Source organism: Triturus cristatus, chromosome 10, assembly GCF_964204655.1.
Source record: "Triturus cristatus chromosome 10, aTriCri1.1, whole genome shotgun sequence".
NCBI lineage: Eukaryota > Metazoa > Chordata > Amphibia > Caudata > Salamandridae > Triturus > Triturus cristatus.
The window spans coordinates 1,191,276,683-1,191,296,943 of NC_140593.1; the positions used below are offsets into that span (position 1 = coordinate 1,191,276,683).

The 20,261-nt window shown below is 48.0% G+C and overlaps 1 protein-coding gene across 1 annotated transcript in view; it reads right to left on the reverse strand.

The window, feature by feature from the left end:
* The window catches only part of LOC146797007 (GATA-binding factor 1-B-like), a 128,549-nt gene that overhangs the window by 8,909 nt on the left and 99,379 nt on the right, over nt 1-20,261 (reverse strand). The window contains exon 2 of the mRNA XM_085629604.1: nt 5,529-5,751. Coding sequence (XP_085485730.1) covers nt 5,529-5,712 — 184 coding nt within the window. The 5' untranslated portion in view covers nt 5,713-5,751. The remainder of the gene's footprint in view (nt 1-5,528; nt 5,752-20,261) is intronic.

A 20,261-nucleotide genomic window follows, 5' to 3' on the forward strand; every position in this document is an offset into this window, starting at 1 on the left:
ATGAATTAATTAAGACTCTTCTTGGCTCTAGATGCTGAAAAAACATTTGATAAGGTTAACTGGCAAATTTATTTATGGTTAAGGCATATGTGCTTCCCGGTCTGCAAAAAAATATGTCAACCGCATTACCTCCTTTCTTTTTAATTTATAAAGAGATATTTGTCAAGATTGTTCCCTTTCTCCTCTCCTATGTTTATTAGCTATTGAGCCATTATTATACTTAATGCGTAGCTCTATTAAAAATAAAAAACATTACTATAAATAATGTCGTTTTAAAAGCATCTAACTTAAACACAGAAAAATCCTGAGGTCTGAAAAGGCAATGAGAAAAGGTGGTATGTAGAGTGAGGAAAAGAAGCCTAATGTACGTGTTGGACGGGCAAAACCTCCAAAGAAGTGGTCATGCACTCACCCTGGGTAACAAACCCCATCACATGGGATTTTGATCCCAAAGAAAATCTCAAACTCTCAAGGGGCAAAAGGAAAGGATATAGAGGGCACCCTCCGGCTGCAGGCTCATTCCAGCCCGGTTCCCCGACGGAGAGAGCGGTGTTCCTTCCTGAGCGGTTGCCAGGTGGAGGTCCTTTTTCCACCCAGTTTATACGGGTGATGTATGTACCATTGAGGACACGCGCACCCTACAAGCATATTGAGGGTGCCCTCTATATCCTTTGTCACGTTCTTTCTTGCAGTAGCTTACTGGGTCCTGATGAAAGCCGAGCCTAGTTAGGCGCCACGGCTGAAACATGTTGACCATTACTTTATACATTGCTCCACTGATTACATTGGATTAGTGGGGCCTTCACTTATTTTAATCTAGCATCGGTACGGTGTTGTCTAACAGAGTTCTCCTGGCCGTCCCGTCACTAGTTTTAATACACTCTTTTTTGCACTACTACTTCACCAGCACTGCAACCCCCACTCACATCAAGTTTATATGTGGACTCATTCCACGTCTCAGTGCATAATACTAACAGCATAAAACTCTTACCTCTCGCTGAGGGTCCTTTTGCCCCTTGAGAGTTTGAGATTTTCTTTGGGATGAAAATCCCATGTGATGGGGTTTGTTACCCAGGGTGAGTGCATGACCACTTCTTTGGAGGTTTTGCCCGTCCACCACGTACATTAGGCTTCTTTTCCTCACTCTACATACCACCTTTTCTCATTGCCTTTTCAGACCTCAGGATTTTTCTGTGTTTAAGTACTTTGTTGGGGGATCCAATCCTGTGCGGTCTCTAAACTTGCTCCCTCTGACCCTCCGGTATCCAACCGTTTTGTAATTAGGTTTTAAAAGCATCCACATAAGCAGATAATAACATTCCTGTTATACTACATAATATTAACAGATGTGCTTAAGTCTCCGGATAGACCTTAAATATTAGAACAGATTTCCCACATTAAATGTTTATTGGACTCCTGATGCACTGTTTATTACTAGTATTATTTGGTGGCCTGTGATGTCAACTATTTTGAAATAGCTTTTTCTATCTCGGTTAAAAAATGATTGCCTTAAATTGTGGACGTTTTATCAAAAGATTCCATGTTTCCACGATGTTTTATTTCTAATTTCTTCAATGCTTTAAATAAATTGATTACTAAATGTATTTGTAATAAGACATTTTCCTGTATTAATTATAGAACTTAAGACACTATTAAATATGATGGTGATGGAGGCCTTTCAGGCTATAAAAAGCATAATTTTGCTATTTTTGTTGCACTCTGCTCATTGTGGTTTCAAAGCAATGATTGACCTTCTTTACCTAAATGGGTGCAATTGAAGCACAATTTAAGCAACCCCTTTTCTTTATCACAGTTTTAACCATCTCTAATAGATACATTTTGAAACTATCCCCTGTTATAACAGAAACAAAAATGTTTTACTTAAATTTGATGCTAAATTATTAATAGTATAAATGCTTTAAAAGGTATCTTTATAGCTTATTAGTGTATTTAAAATTAATAAAGCCCATATGATTTTGATAAGTCTGGTTTAATGTATGTATTTTCTATATTTAAGATATATTTCAAGGGAATGTGTTTGGTGCCATTTTGAATTCATAAAAATAAACTTTTCATATTTCCTCTTCAGAGTATCATAAAAATGAATTACTATATAACTCTTTTTTTAATACAGATAACAATTCTATTCCCTGTGCTGAAAGTTCTGATTTAGAGTTATTTCTTAATATTTACAAAGTAAACAAAAATGAATTTAGGACTAATTCTAGGAATTTACACAAAATTAGTGACTTTTGGAATTCTGTTTTTAATATTGACATTTCCATAGATCAATGGATAAATGTTTGGCTATTCAAAATGTGAGGTTGATTATCAGTTTCTTTGTGTCAGACTAATAGGCTTATATTAGCTATTTGTCTTTGGACTCCTTCTAAATTATTTAAAGCGAAATTGCTTTATAGTCCTAGTTGCTGGCATTGTAAGAGTGAGATTGATTCCTTGACACACTTTATAATTGTCCAATTCGTTTTAATTTTTGGCACAAAGTCTGGGATGTAATTGCAAATCTTTTAAAACTCAATTTCCAATTCTTTCTTTGGTGTGTGGACAAAAATATCGAAAACACAAAGGGCGGCTCATTCCTAGGGAGTGTCGGTAGGGCTCTGGGCTAGTTCATACTTGGGGAATACTTGTAGAGAACTGCGGATAGCTTGCTAGTGCCTAGACGGGCCTTAAGCCAGCTCATACCTTGGGCTTCCTGTAGGTATACATGGCTGGGTCATATCTGAGGAGTGCCTATAGAGGCCTCTGGCAAGCTTATACATTTGGAGTGCCTGTAGGTTCCTTAGGCCAACTCTTACCTGGAGAGTGTTTGCCGAGGCCTCTGACCAGCTCATACCTGTGGAGTGCCTGTAGGGTCCTGAGGTAAACCCATGCACAGGGAGTGGCTGTGGGGCTCTTAGGTGAGCTCATACCAGAGGAGTGCCGATGGGAGACTGCAATGAGCGCTGACCTGGGGAGTGCCAGGGGGATCTGAGGCCATCTAATACAGGAGGATTGCCTGTAGCCAGCTCGTGCCTGGGGAGTACCTGTTGGGTCCTGAGACAAGCTCCTGCATAGGGAGTGGCTGTGGGGCTCTGAGGTGAGCTCATACCAGAGGAGTGCCGATGGGAGACTGTGGTGAGCGTTGACCTGGGGAGTGCCATCTCATACCTGAGGATTGCCTGTAGCCAGCTCGTGCCTGGGGAGTGCCTCTAGCCAACTAATACCTAAGGATTGCCTGTAGCTAGCTCATACCTGGGGAGTGTCTGTAGCCAGCGCATACCTAGGGAGTGCCTGTATTCAGCTCATACCTGGGGAGTGCCTGTAACCAGCTCATACCTGGGGAGTGGCTGTAGCCATCTCATACCTGGGGAGTGCCTGTAACCAGCTCATACCTGGGGAGTGGCTGTAGCCAGCTCATACCTGGGGAGTGACTGTAGCCAGCTCATACCTGGGGAGTGTATGTAGCCAGCTCATACCTGGGGAGTGACTGTAGCCAGCTCATACCTGGGTGTGACTGTAGGGTCCTGAGGTAAACCCATGCACAGGGAGTGGCTGTGGGGCTCTTAGGTGAGCTCATACCAGAGGAGTGCCGATGGGAGACTGCAATGAGCCTGACCTAGGGAATGCCAGTGGGATCTGAGGCCGTCTCATACCTGAGGATTGCCTGTAGCCAGCTCGTGCCTGGGGAGTGCCTGTATTCAGCTCATACTTGGGGAGTACCTGTAGCCAGCTCACACCTGAAGTTTGCCTGTAGCTAGCTCATACCTGGGGAGTGTCTGTAGCCAGCTCATACCTGGGAGTGCCTGTAGCCATCTCATACCTGGGGAGTGCCTGTAACCAGCTCATACCTGGGGAGTGGCTGTAGCCAGCTCATACCTGGGGAGTGACTGTAGCCAGCTCATACCTGGGGAGTGCCTGTAACCAGCTCATACCTGGGGAGTGGCTGTAGCCAGCTCATACCTGGGGAGTGCCTGTAACCAGCTCATACCTGGGGAGTGCCTGTAACCAGCTCATACCTGGGGAGTGGCTGTAGCCAGCTCATACCTGGGGAGTGACTGTAGCCAGCTCATACTTGGGGAGTGCCTGTAACCATCTCATACTTGGGGAGTGGCTGTAACCAGCTCATACCTGGGGACTGTCTGTAACCAGCTCATACCTGGGGAGTGTCTGTAGCCAGTGCATACCTAGGGAGTGCCTGTATTCAGCTCATACCTGGGGAGTACCTGTAGCCAGCTCATAACTGAGGATTGCCTGTAGCTAGCTCATACCTGGGGAGTGTCTGTAGCCAGCTCATACCTGGGAGTGCCTGTAGCCATCTCATACCTGGGGAGTGCCTGTAACCAGCTCATACCTGGGGAGTGCCTGTAACTAGCTCATACCTGGGGAGTGACTGTAGCCAGCTCATACCTGGGGAGTGTCTGTAGCCAGCTCATACCTGGGGAGTGACTGTAGCCAGCTCATACCTGGGTGTGACTGTAGCCAGCTCATACCTGGGAGTGCCTGTAGACAGCTCATACCTGGGGAGTGCCTGTAACCAGCTCATACCTGGGGAGTGGCTGTAGCCAGCTCATACCTGGGAAGTGGCTGTAGCCAGCTCATACCTGGGGAGTGCCTGTAACCAGCTCATACCTGGGGAGTGACTGTAGCCAGCTCATACCTGGGGAGTGCCTGTAACCAGCTCATACCTGGGGAGTGGCTGTAGCCAGCTCATACCTGGGGAGTGACTGTAGCCAGCTCATACCTGGGGAGTTTCTGTAGCCAGTTCATACCTGGAGAGTGACTGTAGCCAGCTCATACTTTGGGAGTGCCTGTAACCAGCTCATACCTGGGGAGTGCCTGTAACCAGCTCATACCTGGCGAGTGCCTGTAACCAGCTCATACCTGGGGAGTGGCTGTAGCCAGCTCATACCTGGGGAGTGACTGTAGCCAGCTCATACCTGGGGAGTGCCTGTAACCAGCTCATACCTGGGGAGTGGCTGTAGCCAGCTCATACCTGGGGAGTGCCTGTAACCAGCTCATACCTGGGGAGTGCCTGTAACCAGCTCATACCTGGGGAGTGGCTGTAGCCAGCTCATACCTGGGGAGTGACTGTAGCCAGCTCATACTTGGGGAGTGCCTGTAACCATCTCATACTTGGGGAGTGGCTGTAACCAGCTCATACCTGGGGACTGTCTGTAACCAGCTCATACCTGGGGAGTGTCTGTAGCCAGCTCATACCTGGGGAGTGGCGGTAGCCAGCTCATACCTGGGGAGTGCCTGTAGCCAGCTCATACCTGGGGAGTGACTGTAGCCAGCTCATACCTGGGGAGTGACTGTAACCAGCTCATACCTGGGGAGTGGCTGTAGCCAGCTCATACCTGGGGAGTGCCTGTAACCAGCTCATACCTGGGGAGTGCCTGTAACCAGCTCATACCTGGGGAGTGGCTGTAGCCAGCTCATACCTGGGGAGTGACTGTAGCCAGCTCATACCTGGGGAGTGACTGTAGCCAGCTCATACCTGGGGAGTGCCTGTAACCAGCTCATACCTGGGGAGTGCCTGTAGAGGCCTGTGGTCCTGTTCTGAATCGAGTTGCTGTAGAAGGAAGAGAGGGCGCTCCCATCAGGGTCTGAGTTGTGGTAGAAGAGCTCAGGGTCATCGGTGCTTTGGAGCTGGGATTGGTCGGGAAAGTGAGGCAGGGAATCCTGGCCGCTCATGTATGTGAATTCCATGGTAGACTGGATTCCAATGGCGTCTCCAACAGCGCACACCTGCAGAGACAGGAAACCGAAAGAAACAGGTCAGATGCAACGGGACACTTTCAGTACTTATGTTTGGAGAGAAACCTCAGGCTTTATTATGGGTCAGGGATTAAGGTATGGGTTGGAACAGGGAAGAAAGTAAAGGAGAAATAAAGAAAGTGAAGAAGAAAGAAAGGAAGAAAGCAAAGAACAAAGAAAAAGAAAGAAAGAAAGAAAGAACATCACAGTGCAATAACTAAAAAATGAAAACTCAAGCAAGAGAAAGGAGAACAAAAAGGAAGAAAAATATTAGAAAAAGAAGAAAATGGTATAAACAGAAAGGTATGAAAAGAAAGATAGACACACAAAGAGATCAAGACAGAGTGGACATGTGAATAAAAATGTAAGAAGAGGCAATGACAGAAACATCCAGAAACAAAGTGAGAAGATGAAAACCAATAAAGGAAGAACGGAAAAATAAAAGATGAAGGAAAGAAGCAGGAAAAACGCAGAAAGAAAAATAAATATTAGAAAAAAAACCACAGTAAAAAAATGACGTAACTGAGAGGGATATTAAAAAGACAATAACTCAGAAAAAAGGCAGCGAAATAAATCAAGAAATAATGAAATAGAAATTAAAGAAGACGCAAAAAGGCGAAATGGAAGAAAAATTAAACCAAATGGAGGACAGAGGGGAGAGAAGAGGGAGGGCACGAGGCAGGAAGAGAGGATGCCTCAGTGGATCATAGAAAATATAGTCATTTGATCAAATTTACTGCAGCCTGCCATGAGTCTGAGCACCACAGTGAGTACTCATCACAGGTCCAAAGCAATGTCTTTGGTTGGCCTGCAATAAGTCTATGGGACTCCTAGTAGGGCTGAGAAACAAAAAACATTGTGCTGTACATAAAGTAGAGCTACTTGTCGTTTCTGTGTGAGATATCCACACACATAGGTATAGCTTTCAGTAGCACATGTGGGCGGGACAAGGGGCAGCCGCTGATGCAAGGGGAATACTTACGCCTAAATAGAATGGATTTAGGGAAAAGGAAGGAGGTGTTTAGGGAGGGACAGGCTACTGCCTCCACGCAAGAGTAAGACCATTGCTATTCACAAACTACTCTTCTCATGTTACCAAAGCCCTGAAGGTGTAAAAACAGGTGTAAATATACTCCAGCCCTGGCTTGGAGTAAGTCAAGCACCGTAAAATGGCTGCTCACAGTTACTGCAACACACCTGCTTAGAACATGAGGCTTGTAGGCCATTTATGGTGGAAACCGCAAACACAACCGTTGTGGCACCAGGTTTACTGGCATGATCCACGCCTTCCTGATCGCAGGCATCGCCTCACATGCTGCCTCATGGCATTCCGCGCCCAGGCAGAACATGGCTACTCTTTGAGTACATACAATGTAGTAGACCTAATAATTAGTGTGTGATTGTTATATGTGCTCTGCACATTATGCAGGAGACCCACATAAGTTACGATTCCTGTCTTCACTGCTTGACTTGGCCACTAGCTTATTCATGACACAAAGTCTATCATCCCTCAAGCCTGATTTCAGACCACCGGAGGCAAGATGTCGGTCTATGCACAACACAGGTACAGCTATACCATGCACTACTGTCTCCATTCAGAGCACTCGCCTACCTATACTCAGCACCAGTGTCTCCAATTAGAGCACATGCGCTGTTTGGAGCACTCACATACTTACAGTCAGCACTAGTGTTTCTATTCAGAGCACTCATACTGCTTGGAGTACTCGCATTCCTACTGTATGTGTGAATGTCTTCATTCAGAGCACTGGCACTCTTTGGAGTACTCGCACACCTGCGCTCAGCACTTGTGTCTCCATTTTGAGCACTCACACTTTATGAAGCACTCACACATTTGAAGTCAGCACTACTGTCTCTGTTCAGAGCACTCGCACTCTTTGGAGCATTCGCACACTTGCGCTCAGCCCTTGTGTCTCGACTTTGGGCACTCACACTTTATGAAGCACTCACACATTTGTAGTCAGCACTATTGTCTCCGTTCGGAGCACTAGAACTCTTTGGAGCACTCGCACACCTGCGCTCGGCACTTGTGTCTCCATTTTTGAGCACTCACACTTTATGAAGCACTCACTCATTTGTAGTCAGCACTACTGTCTCCGTTCGGAGCACTAGCACTCTTTGGAGCACTCGCACACCTGCGCTCAGCACTTGTGTCTCCATTTTTGTGAACTCACACTTTATGAAGCACTCACTCATTTGTAGTCAGCACTACTGTCTCCGTTCGGAGCACTAGCACTCTTTGGAGCACTCGCACACCTGCGCTCAGCACTTGTGTCTCCATTTTGAGCACTCACACTTTATGAAGCACTCACACATTTGAAGTCAGCACTACTGTCTCTGTTCAGAGCACTCACACTCTTTGGAGCACTCGCACACTTGCGCTCAGCACTTGTGTCTCGACTTTGGGCACTCACACTTTATGAAGCACTCACACATTTGTAGTCAGCACTATTGTCTCCGTTCGGAGCACTAGAACTCTTTGGAGCACTCGCACACCTGCGCTCGGCACTTGTGTCTCCATTTTTGAGCACTCACACTTTATGAAGCACTCACTCATTTGTAGTCAGCACTACTGTCTCCGTTCGGAGCACTAGCATTCTTTGGAGCACTCGCACACCTGCGCTCGGCACTTGTGTGTCCATTTTTGAGCACTCGCACTTTATGAAGCACTCACTCATTTGTAGTCAGCACTACTGTCTCCGTTCGGAGCACTAGCACTCTTTGGAGCACTCGCACACCTGCGCTCGGCACTTGTGTCTCCATTTTTGAGCACTCACACTTTATGAAGCACTCACTCATTTGTAGTCAGCACTACTGTCTCCGTTCAGAGCACTCACACTCTTTGGAGCACTCCGACACCTGCGTTCAGCACTTGTGTCTCCATGTTTGAGCACTCACACTTTATGAAGCACTCACACATTTGTAGTCAGCACTACTGTCTCCGTTCAGAGCACTCGCACTCTTTGGAGCACTCGAACACCTACGCTCAGCACTTGTGTCTCCATTTTTGAGCACTCCCACTTTATGAAGCACTCACACATTTGTAGTCAGCACTAGTGTTTCCATTCAGAGCACTCGCACTCTTTGAGCACTCGCACACCTGTACTCAGCACTTGTGTCCCCAGTTTGATCACTCAGACTGTACTCAGCACTCGCACATATGTAGTTAGCACTAGTGTTTCCATTCAGAGCACTCGCACATCTGTACTCAGCACTACATTCTCCATTCAGAGCACTCACCTATCTGTACTCAGCACTACTGTCTTCATTCAGAGCACTCACACTCTTTGGAGCACTCACACACCTGTACTCAGCACTTGTGTCCCCAGTTTGAGCACTCAAACTGTATGAAGCACTCACACATCTGCAGTCAGCACTAGTGTCTCCATTCAGAGCACTCACACTCTTTAGAGCACTCGCACATCTGTACTCAGCACTACTGTCTTCATTCAGAGCATTCCCACTCTTTGGAGCACTCACACACCTGTACTCAGCACTTGTGTCCCCAGTTTGAGCACTCAAATTGTATGAAGCACTCACACATCTGCAGTCAGCACTAGTGTCTCCATTCAGTGCATTCACGCTCTTCGGGGCACTCACACACCTACACTGTGACTCTGCATCCCTATTCAGAGGACTTTCCTGGATGACCTAAGCATGTTCCCTTCCAGTCACATTCCAATGGTCCATTGGGAAGTTTTCCTAATGGGCTGCTGGGATATGTATTGTTGGTGGAAAATTGTGTGCTCGAACTGTAGATAGATGCTACCAATGAAGAGCAGTTCTTGCCTTCATGTCATTCTGTTTGCCACTTTGCCCATTTGCTAAGAATGAAGATCAATCCATAAAGGCTGCTCTTAACACAGCCATTCCTGCCAGATGTTTTCTGATATTGGTATTTCAGAAATGTGTTGTGTCTCATTAAATGCACACTGTTGCACTTCTCCGCTGGGAAGTGTCCCTCAAATGCACTGCCTGTGTCCAGTTGGACTGTTAAATAAACGCCGGCGTTTACTGATCAGAACTCGACACACAACCGGGAGCTTGAATAAGGAAAATTACCCCCCTGAAGAAGGGCACTTGATATGCCCGAAACGCATTGGGGATGATGTACACCCTATTCCAAATGCTTCATCAGCAACAAACGCAATGTCTTCACATGAATGATGCAATGAATTCATGGTATAAAAAGGAAACACGGTCAATTAAAATAAAAGGCGTTTATTGAAACTTCGCACCTGAAGCTTGATTACATTTTATTTAACTGTCCAACTGGACACAGGCAGTGCATTTGAGGGACACTCTCAGCGGGGAAGTGCAACAGTGTGCACCTCATTTTTACGTCCCAGGCTCAGAGGGCGATACCTCTGTGCACGCCCATAAAACTCTCTAACTGATTACATAAAGTGTTATCAAATCCCAGATTAAATCGGAGTGCGGGATCCATAACCTTTTGTGTCTCATTAAAACACACATTCTCGACTTGCTGCTTGAGCCCCTGGGCTCTCCCTCCTGACTTCCTGCGAGCACAGGTCCTCAAGTCTCTCATCCTCAAACATCTGTTCTGCATTCCCACTGTTTTTGGCCACAGATCTTCAAACTCCTGCCCCAGCACAATAATGACACGGGAATTTACACGTCAGAAGATCCAGACCAGGAGTCTCCAACCTTTTCTGTAGTGAAAGCTACCTCTGATTAGGCCTGGACAGTGAACTTTGTTCCGTTTGCAGCACTTACAGAATTTTTCGTACTTTGCGCTCCGTGGAGCATGTGAAATTCTGAAAACCTTGCGAAGCAGAATTATTTCCTTGCTCACGCTCGCCAACTTATTGTTGACTAGCGTGAAGGCGGAAAATCCAACGCTGGACCATTTACCAGTGAGATTCGTCAATGCAGGTGGTCGCGGATGGTCGCCACCACTCACGTTGAGAAACCTTCTGGTCACATTGAGGAAGCTGCCGCTCGAGTAGAAAATCTACTCCAGTGGCAGAAAGTAGCACACTGATTTCCCAGCGCGGGACACACACCCGGTGCTAAAAATCAGTGCGAACTGTGCAATGTAACGCACTCCACCGCTTGTGGAACTCAGTGTATCGTGGCAGAGTTTTCTGGTCACTTCGTGGAGTTCCGCATTGTGGAACTCCGTCTAGACCTACTTCTGATCAGTGAAAATCATTGTGAGCTACTGAAGGCCAAGCCACTCATGCATCATTACCAAAAACCCCCTCTCCAGCTTCATTGACGTTAAACCTTATGCCCATTGAGCCCAATACGTTGGTTTTAACAAAACTAGGGGCACTTTGATAGGGCTGCCAAGTGCGTCAATGAGTGCGTGGTCTGTGGCGATGTAGGAACATGTGTGTGAATGAATGGGATCTATGCGTATGGGTGACTGAGAGCCTATGTCGTATGTACTTGTGGCACAGAACTACCTTTCCTCATATGTGACAACACAAACAGACAACCATATTTTTTTAAATGAGAATAATTTGAAAGCACAGAAAAATATTCTGCAAAAATGGTCGTAATAAGGAACATTTTTCTGCACTTGATGGAACATTATCTGCACTTTAAATTTCTGCCATTTAAAAAATGTGAGTATTTTTCACGTGTTAATAAGCCAGCGCGTCTCCCAGCCACTGGGAGCATGATGGCTGCTGTGTGTAAAGACGACACTTTGGAAATTCAACAGAAGAGTTAACTCTATGTTTATATTCATTACATAAACTCATCATTTTAATGTTCTCCCTTGTTAAAGTGTCTTTACAACAACAGGCATTTGACTCCCCTAGCCTGCAGACATGGTGCCATATTTATAACAGGAAAATCAGTCATTTGTGTAAATGTGAGGAATTTAAGGAGAAGAAACATGCTTCATAAAACATTAGGACTTAATTGGCTTAATTCAAAGTAGAGAAAAATATTAAGACAATATTTCATGGAAACATTATTCTTCACTCTACATTTTTCCCATTTACAAGAAAATGACTGTATTTTCAGTTATGAATATGACACAGTGTCTAGAGGCCACTGGTCGCAAGATGTCTGGTGTTTGTAAATATGACACTTTGAAAAATCATTCAGAAACATAATTTTGTTCTCATGTTCCAATATTGAGATGAGATCAACTTTTATTTAAGATGTAAATGCCCCACCTGGGTCATACATTTAGGTGGGGCACTGCCCATTATCAAGCTCTGCTATCTGCAGCCTGATAATGATGTGAAAAAAACACAACCTTCCCTTAACTTTAAAAGGAAAATGCAGCACTTATTTATTCCTGTTCTTAGTTAAAAAATAACTCAAGGCTGGGAGCTGCTCTGAAGGTTTCTGCGAGCAACCATCTCACAATCAACTGGTTGGAGACACCTGATCCAGACCGAAGAATGATTCTGGCAAGCAGAGCTTACTGGGTGAGGATGAGAGAGTTCTTCCAAGCCTGAGCACCCCCACCGGTGGTCCAGGACCTCGTGCATTACCAGAACCTCTCTTGATTGCAGAGATCTTCAAAGACTGCACTTGCCTCTGGTGCTATGCACAGCACATGTGCTGGTGAACAGTGTAATAAGCTGCTTATTACAGTCATGGAATGTGGGCGGGGCATGACTGAAGAGAGGCGGAGTCATGGGGCCCGATTCACAGAACTAACTTAAGACAAAATCCTAAACTTACTACCATTTTGGTATTCACAGAAGCCACTTACTCATTTTGGTATTCACAGAAGGCACTTACTCATTTCGGTATTCACAGAAGTTAGGAGTCCTAACTTTAGGACTCCTAAATGCCTTCTGTGAATACCGAAAGTATTAAAATTAGGATTTTTCTCAGTTTAGTAGTAGTATAGTTAGGACTCCTAACTTTAGGACTCCTAAATGTCTTCTGTGAATACCGAAGCCTTAAAATTAGGATTTTTCTCAGTTTAGTAGTAGTATAGTTAGGACTCCTAACTTTAGGACTCCTAAATGCCTTCTGTGAATACCGAAAGTCTTAAAATTAGGATTTTTCTCAATTTAGCAGTCCTAAGTTTAGGACTCCTAACTTTAGGACTCCTAAATGCCTTCTGTGAATACCGAAAGTCTTAAAATTAGGATTTTTCTCAATTTAGTAGTCCTAAGTTTAGACTTAGGACTACTAAATTGAGAAAAATCCAAATTTTAAGACTTTCGGTATTCACAGAAGGCATTTAGGAGTCCTAAAGTTCGGAGTCCTAACTATACTACTACTAAACTGAGAAAAATCCTAATTTTAAGACTTTCGGTATTCACAGAAGGCATTTAGGAGTCCTAAAGTTAGGACTCCTAACTTCTGTGAATACCGAAATGAGTAAGTGCCTTCTGTGAATACCAAAATGAGTAAGTGCCTTCTGTGAATACCAAAATGGTAGTAAGTTTAGGATTTTGTCTTAAGTTAGTTCTGTGAATCGGGCCCATGGTGCTCCTCTCCTCTCTGCACACTTGCAATGATAACAGCACCCCATAAATAGAGGCTCACATTTACAGGACGGCAGTTACCCATCTTCGAGTCTTGAGAGCTTCCTCCTATACCCCACTGCCCTGAGAGTGTTCTATTCTCAGTTCCCTGGATGTGCTCATCAGCACGGGACCGGAAATGGGTATATAAACCTGGGCCACCTTGGGTACCTCCTCAGGGTACCTCCTCGGGGACGACGGCACCCAAGACGCTGTAAACTGACCCAACCTGACCCCATAAAAGTTATAGATTCAGCTGTGTGTTGGGGGGGTTCCTGGCCTGCTGGTGGTGTAGATCTTCTGACCCTACCCCTGGGTGCACATGGTTTTATGGTTCAGGTGGGCACTGGGCTGGTTGGACGGAGGGCTGCCCTGCTGGTGGTGTCGGCATCTGGTCCTACCCCTGGGTGCACATGGTTTTATGGTTCCGGCGGGTACAGGGCTGGTTGGCCGGAGGGCTGACCTGCTGGTGGTGTAGGCCATCTGGTCCTACCCCAGGGGTTCCTGTGGTTTTATGGTTCAGGCGGGCACAGGGCTGGTTAAAGGTAAAGCCAGAGACATTTTAAGGCACGGGCAAAGTGGGCTCCTGCCCTAGGGCCCCAGCATTTCAGACGGTCAGGCTGCTTAAACATTGATTGTTTTAAATACTGTTTCCCTTTAATTTTTGTTAAATGCAGGTGATGTATGGGAGTCTATAACAGGCATTTTACAGAGACATGTTGTGTTTAGGGCTTTCAACACAATGCAACAGCCATAAACAAAGCTCACTTTGGATCAAAACAGAAAAACACGGGAAATGGCAGTGTGTCGCAGAGATTATTTGCAGTAATATTAGTGAGCTGCTGCTGTGTTACACTATTGAAAACACACGCCACTATCCCTGAATATTGGATGGAAACACATTTAGAGTTTGGACCAGTGTGCCCGTGCAGTGTCAGTGATGGGCAAAGAGGGCATGGAAGAGCTGAAATTAGATCATAAATTCAAATCTGGTCGAACATGGCCCCAAAATACGTTTGGCTCCGGGCCCTCAAAATTCTTAAGATGTCCCTGGATAGGGCTGTCCTGCTGGTGGTGCAGGCCTTCTGGCCCAACCCCAGGGGTGCACATGGCTGTATGGTTCTGGCGGGTGTAGGGCTGGTGGGAGGGTGGGCTACAGGCCTTCTAGCCCCATCCCCGGGCTGCGCAGGTTTTATGACATCATGGGCTGTGGCCAGTTTGGGTTTCTGCTGTCCCAAGCAGGGATGGGGCGTTAAGCGATTGCCTGGTTGATGGTTTTGTAATTAGGGGGATTCATCTATATCATGAGGACGTATATATATGTTATAATCCCTTGCTATGCATATATTAGTTGCCTTTCTGCGCCCACCCCGAGTGGAGATCTAAATTACATGTGTGGCTTCCTAATGCAATACTGTGTATCAATGCTGTGTATCAATACTGTGTATCAATGCTGTGTATCAATACTGTGTATCAATGCTGTGTATCAATGCTGTGTATCAATACTGTGTATCAATGCTGTGTATCGAGTTATGTTTTAACCTCACTCTGTATGAAGGAGCGAGTTTCAAGATGCGTTGTGTGATGCTTTTAGTAAAACCAATCTACTTCCTACTTGGAATTCCAGGGATGTTGTCCAGGCTTGTGTTTGTTTCACTTAAAGATTGGTTTCGGGTAGCACAATGCCATTGCACATGTGAGCGCACTATACATACCGCATTCCACTCCTCGCATCTGCATGCGCGGTTCTTGCAATCTCGTTTGCTTGGGTTACAAATAAAGATATTTAACTAGGACTAAAGCACAATCGTATTCAGAGGATCTGGTGAGTGTGACCCCATCCCTTCAACTTATAATGTGGTTACAACCTGGAGTATGTGTAGCAGACAAGCTTGGGTTTCTGAAGATTACCAAGATGGCGGCTGTCCTGTGGTATGGAGTGTGACCTTTCAACTCTACTACTAAAAGGGTGTAAACTTGTTCTACATGACACACTTCACTGGCCTGCACTTCTTTTCACGGGCAGGGCGTGGGTACGCACGAATGAAGCAGCCGTTGGAACAATGGGCAGTGTAGTGTGGCGCGGGCAGTGAGGTTTGTTCTGAGTGGAACCGAATGTCCTGGCTGCCTATTCAAAACTGTGACCAAGTATTCACCGTGACTGAACCTGGAAGCCACCATGCAGACAAGCTATACATTTTAAAATGGAAAGTAAGAAGTTCTGCCCCCCTCCCTCCCCCGAGGGCTCCACGCACAGCAAAGTCTGAGATGTGCTGCATCTACAGCAGAGGTGCCCCTCCCAGAGACAGAGGGGTATATTCACAAGAACGTGTGATAACTACCGCAAGAGTAGCGTAATGCAACTTTCAATATCGCAGCCCATGGCGAGAAAATAACCCAGTGTCAACGTGGGATTCGCAACAAGGTGGTAGCATGTGATAGTCTGCCGAAACCGCGGACAATGTCTGCGATAAAACCACCTCGATGGAGATAAAAACACAAACCACAACACCAAAAAACCAGCGATGGTCCAAAGCTCGATGAGGAAATCAGCGATAAGCAGCGCCAGGCCTGCAACACACACCTGGCAGGTGGGAAGAATCTCCATAAAAGCAAAAAAAACACCCACACACAAACTGACCTATACCCAAGCACCATGGAGGCAGCCGGAGCAGGCGCAGAGGACGAGTGAACCCCTAAAGCACCCCGGACGACCAGCCAGGGACCTCGGAGACAGGGAAGGGCAAGGACAAGAAGACGAGGAAGACGAAATTCAGTCCGTAGGAAAACAGGATCATAGTCACAGAGGTGATAGAATACCATCAACAACTCTTCGTCACCTCCAACGTGTCACTGGGCAGCAAAACTGCAACATGGCGGGACATCATTGACAAGGTGAATGCCGTCGGAGAGCACAAGCGGACAATGGACGAGGTCAAGAGGCGATGGAATGACATCAAGTGGAAGACCAAGGAGAAACTCTCCGCCAACCAGAAGGCAGCAATGCAGACTGGAGGTGGGGGCCCAGCGCCACAGCTGGAGCTGGATGACATGGAGGAGCTGGTGTCGACAGTCATCAGTGAGGAGACTGTGGCCGGAGTCGGGGGACCCGACACTGCTCGACAAGACACAACACAACCGCAACAGGGTGAGTGACCACCAGGTACTGGGGGGACGGGTGGAGATGGGCACAATGGCACACATGCACAATCAAGAAGAGCACACTGCACACCCTCAATGACTCTGGGTCATCACCCAGATCTACAGACTGTCACAATGTACAATGCCATGCTGTCTGAATGTCAAACTGTACCACACGTCTACACACATGTGGACACATTGTAATACACCATCTCCCCTTCACATCGCAGGGGCACCATCAACACCTCCTGCAGAGCAGTCTCAGCCACACTTCAGGGATGACAAGGAGGACAACGCCAGCATCAACACCCAAACCATCCAAGACATCATTGACCTCATCCGCCACTCACCTCCAGGCTCAGGGCAGCCCAGCTACATCGATGAGACCCACCCATCACCCAAACCACCCAGCGGGAGGCACCCACAGCCCCAGCACCCTCCCAAGTCCTCCAGGAACAACACATGGCCTTCCAACGCCGTGTGCTGGAGTGCCAGATGGAGACGGCTGAGCAGGTGGGGGGGGGGGGGGTTCGGCATCATGGCTGCCAAACTGGACGCCATCCTTGGGTGTCTATGTCTGCCCCATGGTCTCCAACGAGCCCTGACTGACATCGCTGGAGTCATGACGCGGAGAGAAGAACACCTGTCTGGTCAGAGTGGCTCCAGCGATGCCAGCCGTGAGCTGGCACACATACGGAGGCGCATGGAGGACATGGTGTGGATGGAGGCGGAAAGGATGGCAGCCATCGCTGCACATCATTGAAATGTAGCTGGGATCTATCATGCCCTACAGACCTCCACCATGGCATTGCCGCAACAAGGCGTGGCGCCTATGAATGCTGCATCCCCGCCGCCTGATGTGTCAGTGCCTCCCAGTGCGGCAGGTGTATCCACTCGGGCACCTGATGTGTCTGTGGCACACAGTGCGGCAGCCAGTTCTGCAACACCCACAGGTGGGGCAGGGCACACACCCGGGGACGAGGACATGGATGGGACTGTGGTCAGTAGGACCAGGCACTAGCATTCATTACCGCCACCTGGCCTGTTTCTGCTTGGTCCCGCACATGGCCTCATGACCTTCCACTGACCCACGATACACTCTGATGCACTCAACTTGGACAGTGACATGGACTGCCACTTCCAGAGTGATGACCAATGACACGGCGACCAGGCTGCGGACTGTACCCTTCCCTTCAGCAGGACTTGTCATCCCCGGATGGACTCTGGCTGGCCCTCCACGGGCCCATATTGTGTATTGTGCTGGGCATTGCCCTGAACCGCTCCAGCTGCATAACTGCACTGGATGTGCAATAAACATCCATTGACGCACTGCTGTGTCATGTCTATCATCAGTCATGAATGCATGTGTGGATGAATGTAGGGACAGTGATTTCCCTTGCCTCAATGATGCGCATCCTGTGGGATGCGAGTCAGAGGGTGCTACATTGCATTTTGTGGACCGGGTCCCGTGGACACTACAAAAGGGACACACGCATCACTCACTTCCTGGTCCGGACATGGACTGAACCACGCCTAGAGCCCACGTGTCATAGTGGCAAGACCTGCACTGGTCCGGCATACGGCAGGCCAGACCACTCCACTTACGCTCAGAGGGGGGCCCTCATTGCTCCCCGTCGCAGGCGTACTTGCTGGTGGTGTGCAGGTCACTGGTCTAGTTGTCAGCATGCCACAGCCACTCCCTGAGGGCAGGTTTGCACGCACACCACACCCATCCGGCACAGGCGTCACAGGCCATGTCACTCCGCCAACATAAGGGGCCGACAACGTCACATTCTCCTCTGCTCATAGTGACTGGGGCACAAGGGTTTTGTTGCGCACAGGGTTAGTGGGAACCGAGGCCTACGTGTGGCATGGGCTGACCACCACATGGCGCTGACTGGGGTTGCACAGGGTTAGTGGCACCCAGCACATTGCGACAGGCACAGGCACGCCGCCACGGGAGGCTGACTTTGGGTGCATTGAGTCAGTGGCATCTTATGCTGCTGAGCGGGTGGGCACCCTGCGATGATGCCCCGTCCCGGCGGTCCAGGCAACTCAGGTTTCGTGTGCCCTGCTGGACCACAGTGTAGGCCAGAGCCAGCGGGCAGCGCGGGCCTACCACCACGTCGCCTCGCTTCTGGGTCACAGACTTAGTGGCACCCATTGGGCTGATCGGGTGTGCAAAAGACACACAATTGATGTACGTAATGCTGAACAAATCAAAACTGAGCATGTGTGCGGCCTGCGATATTGCCGGGTGCACTGGTATGTCCTCTGCCATGGAGTATTCAAGACCCAGCACCAAACGTGAGACCTGTTGGCCTGCGGAGCGTGGCTGCATGGTGTTGAGGGTGCCATGTCCAGGGCCCCGGGCTTGTGGCTTGCAGCGACATCCAGTCTACACGCTGGTGGCGGAAGGTGAGCAGTGAGGCCTGGTTGTGCATGGGCAGGCATACACCGTGGGCGGAGGGTGCCTTTGTGATGCCTCTGCCTGGGTGTGCATGGGCGGGCAGGCTCCCTGGGCGGCGGGTGCCTTTGTGATGCCTCTGCCTGGGTATGCATGGGCAGGTAGGCGTTGTTATCTTGTGCAAGTGTGTGTACTGTGCCAGTCATGTATCTGGGCTCTGTTTCAGATGACGGCTCTGAATCAGATGTGTGTCCTGGTGTACTGCTATACATACCGGCACGTGGTTGGAGACACATCGGTGGCAGCAGGTGAGTAATGTGGCCTGGGTGCGCAGGGGCGTCTCTCTCTCTCTCTCTCTCTCTCTCTCTCTCTCTCTCTTTCTCTCTCTCTCTCTCTCTTCTTCTCTCTCGCTCTCTCTCCCTCTCTTCTTCTCTCTCTCTCTCTCTTCTCTCTCTCTCTCTCCCTCTCTTCTTCTCTCTCTATCTCTCTCTCTCGCTTCTTCTCTCTCTCTCTCTCTCTCCCGCTCTTCTTCTCTCTCTCCCTCTCTTCTTCTCTTCTTCTCTCTCCCTCTCTTCTTCTCTTCTTCTCTCTCCCTCTCTTCTTCTCTCTCTCCCTCTCTTCCTCTCTCTCTCTCCTTCGCTCTCTCTCTGTCCTTTGATGTGCGCAGGACACACCTTCTCATCATGTTTTTTGTCTTGCAGGCTGTGACCTACGGGCTGTCCCGCGGGGAGCCGCCATGTGTCTTCATTTAATTTCGGTGTTCATTTTAATAAAGTTTTTTTGTTGCTTCGAAAGTGAATGTGTGATGCTCATTTCTGTGACGACACATGCATATCAACTGTTGTGAATGTGCGACATCATGCAGAATATTTTGTACATGTTTTTCTGTAGCTCATGTGGCATGTCTTTGTTGGGGGGGGTGCCAGGGAGGGGTGGTCCGGGGGGTGGTGTCGGTGGGTGTTGTTGCCCTCTTGGATGTCCGGGCCGCATGATATGTGGCTCCATGCCATCTGTTGCCCTTCCGATGTGGCCCAGGGCTGGTCTCCCTTTTGTGGTGCTGGCTGCCGTCCGACTTAACACCAGGTCAGAGCAGGTGTAGATGTCCTGGTGCTAACGCGCCTTATTGCCGGTTTTGTGTGTTTATCGCCGATCGGGATGGTCGTTGAGAATGTTGAGGTGTGGTGTTGTCGCAGCTTTTGGCACGGGAACGCCTACTCTGCATCTCATTAGCGATAGTTGCGGGGATCCTCTGTGGCGATGTTTTTTGCGGCTGCTATCACGGGTAAACTGGTGCTGTGGGCTGTTAGCACCAGCTTGTGAATGGGGAGGTACATTTATCTCGACTTTGGCTGAGATAAAGTGATGTTAATTCGGCGATAGCTCCTTGTGAATATGGCCCAGAGTGAATAAAACACCTTGCCCGCCATCTTGAAAGCATCTTATCCGTAATAAAAAAAAATTTAAAC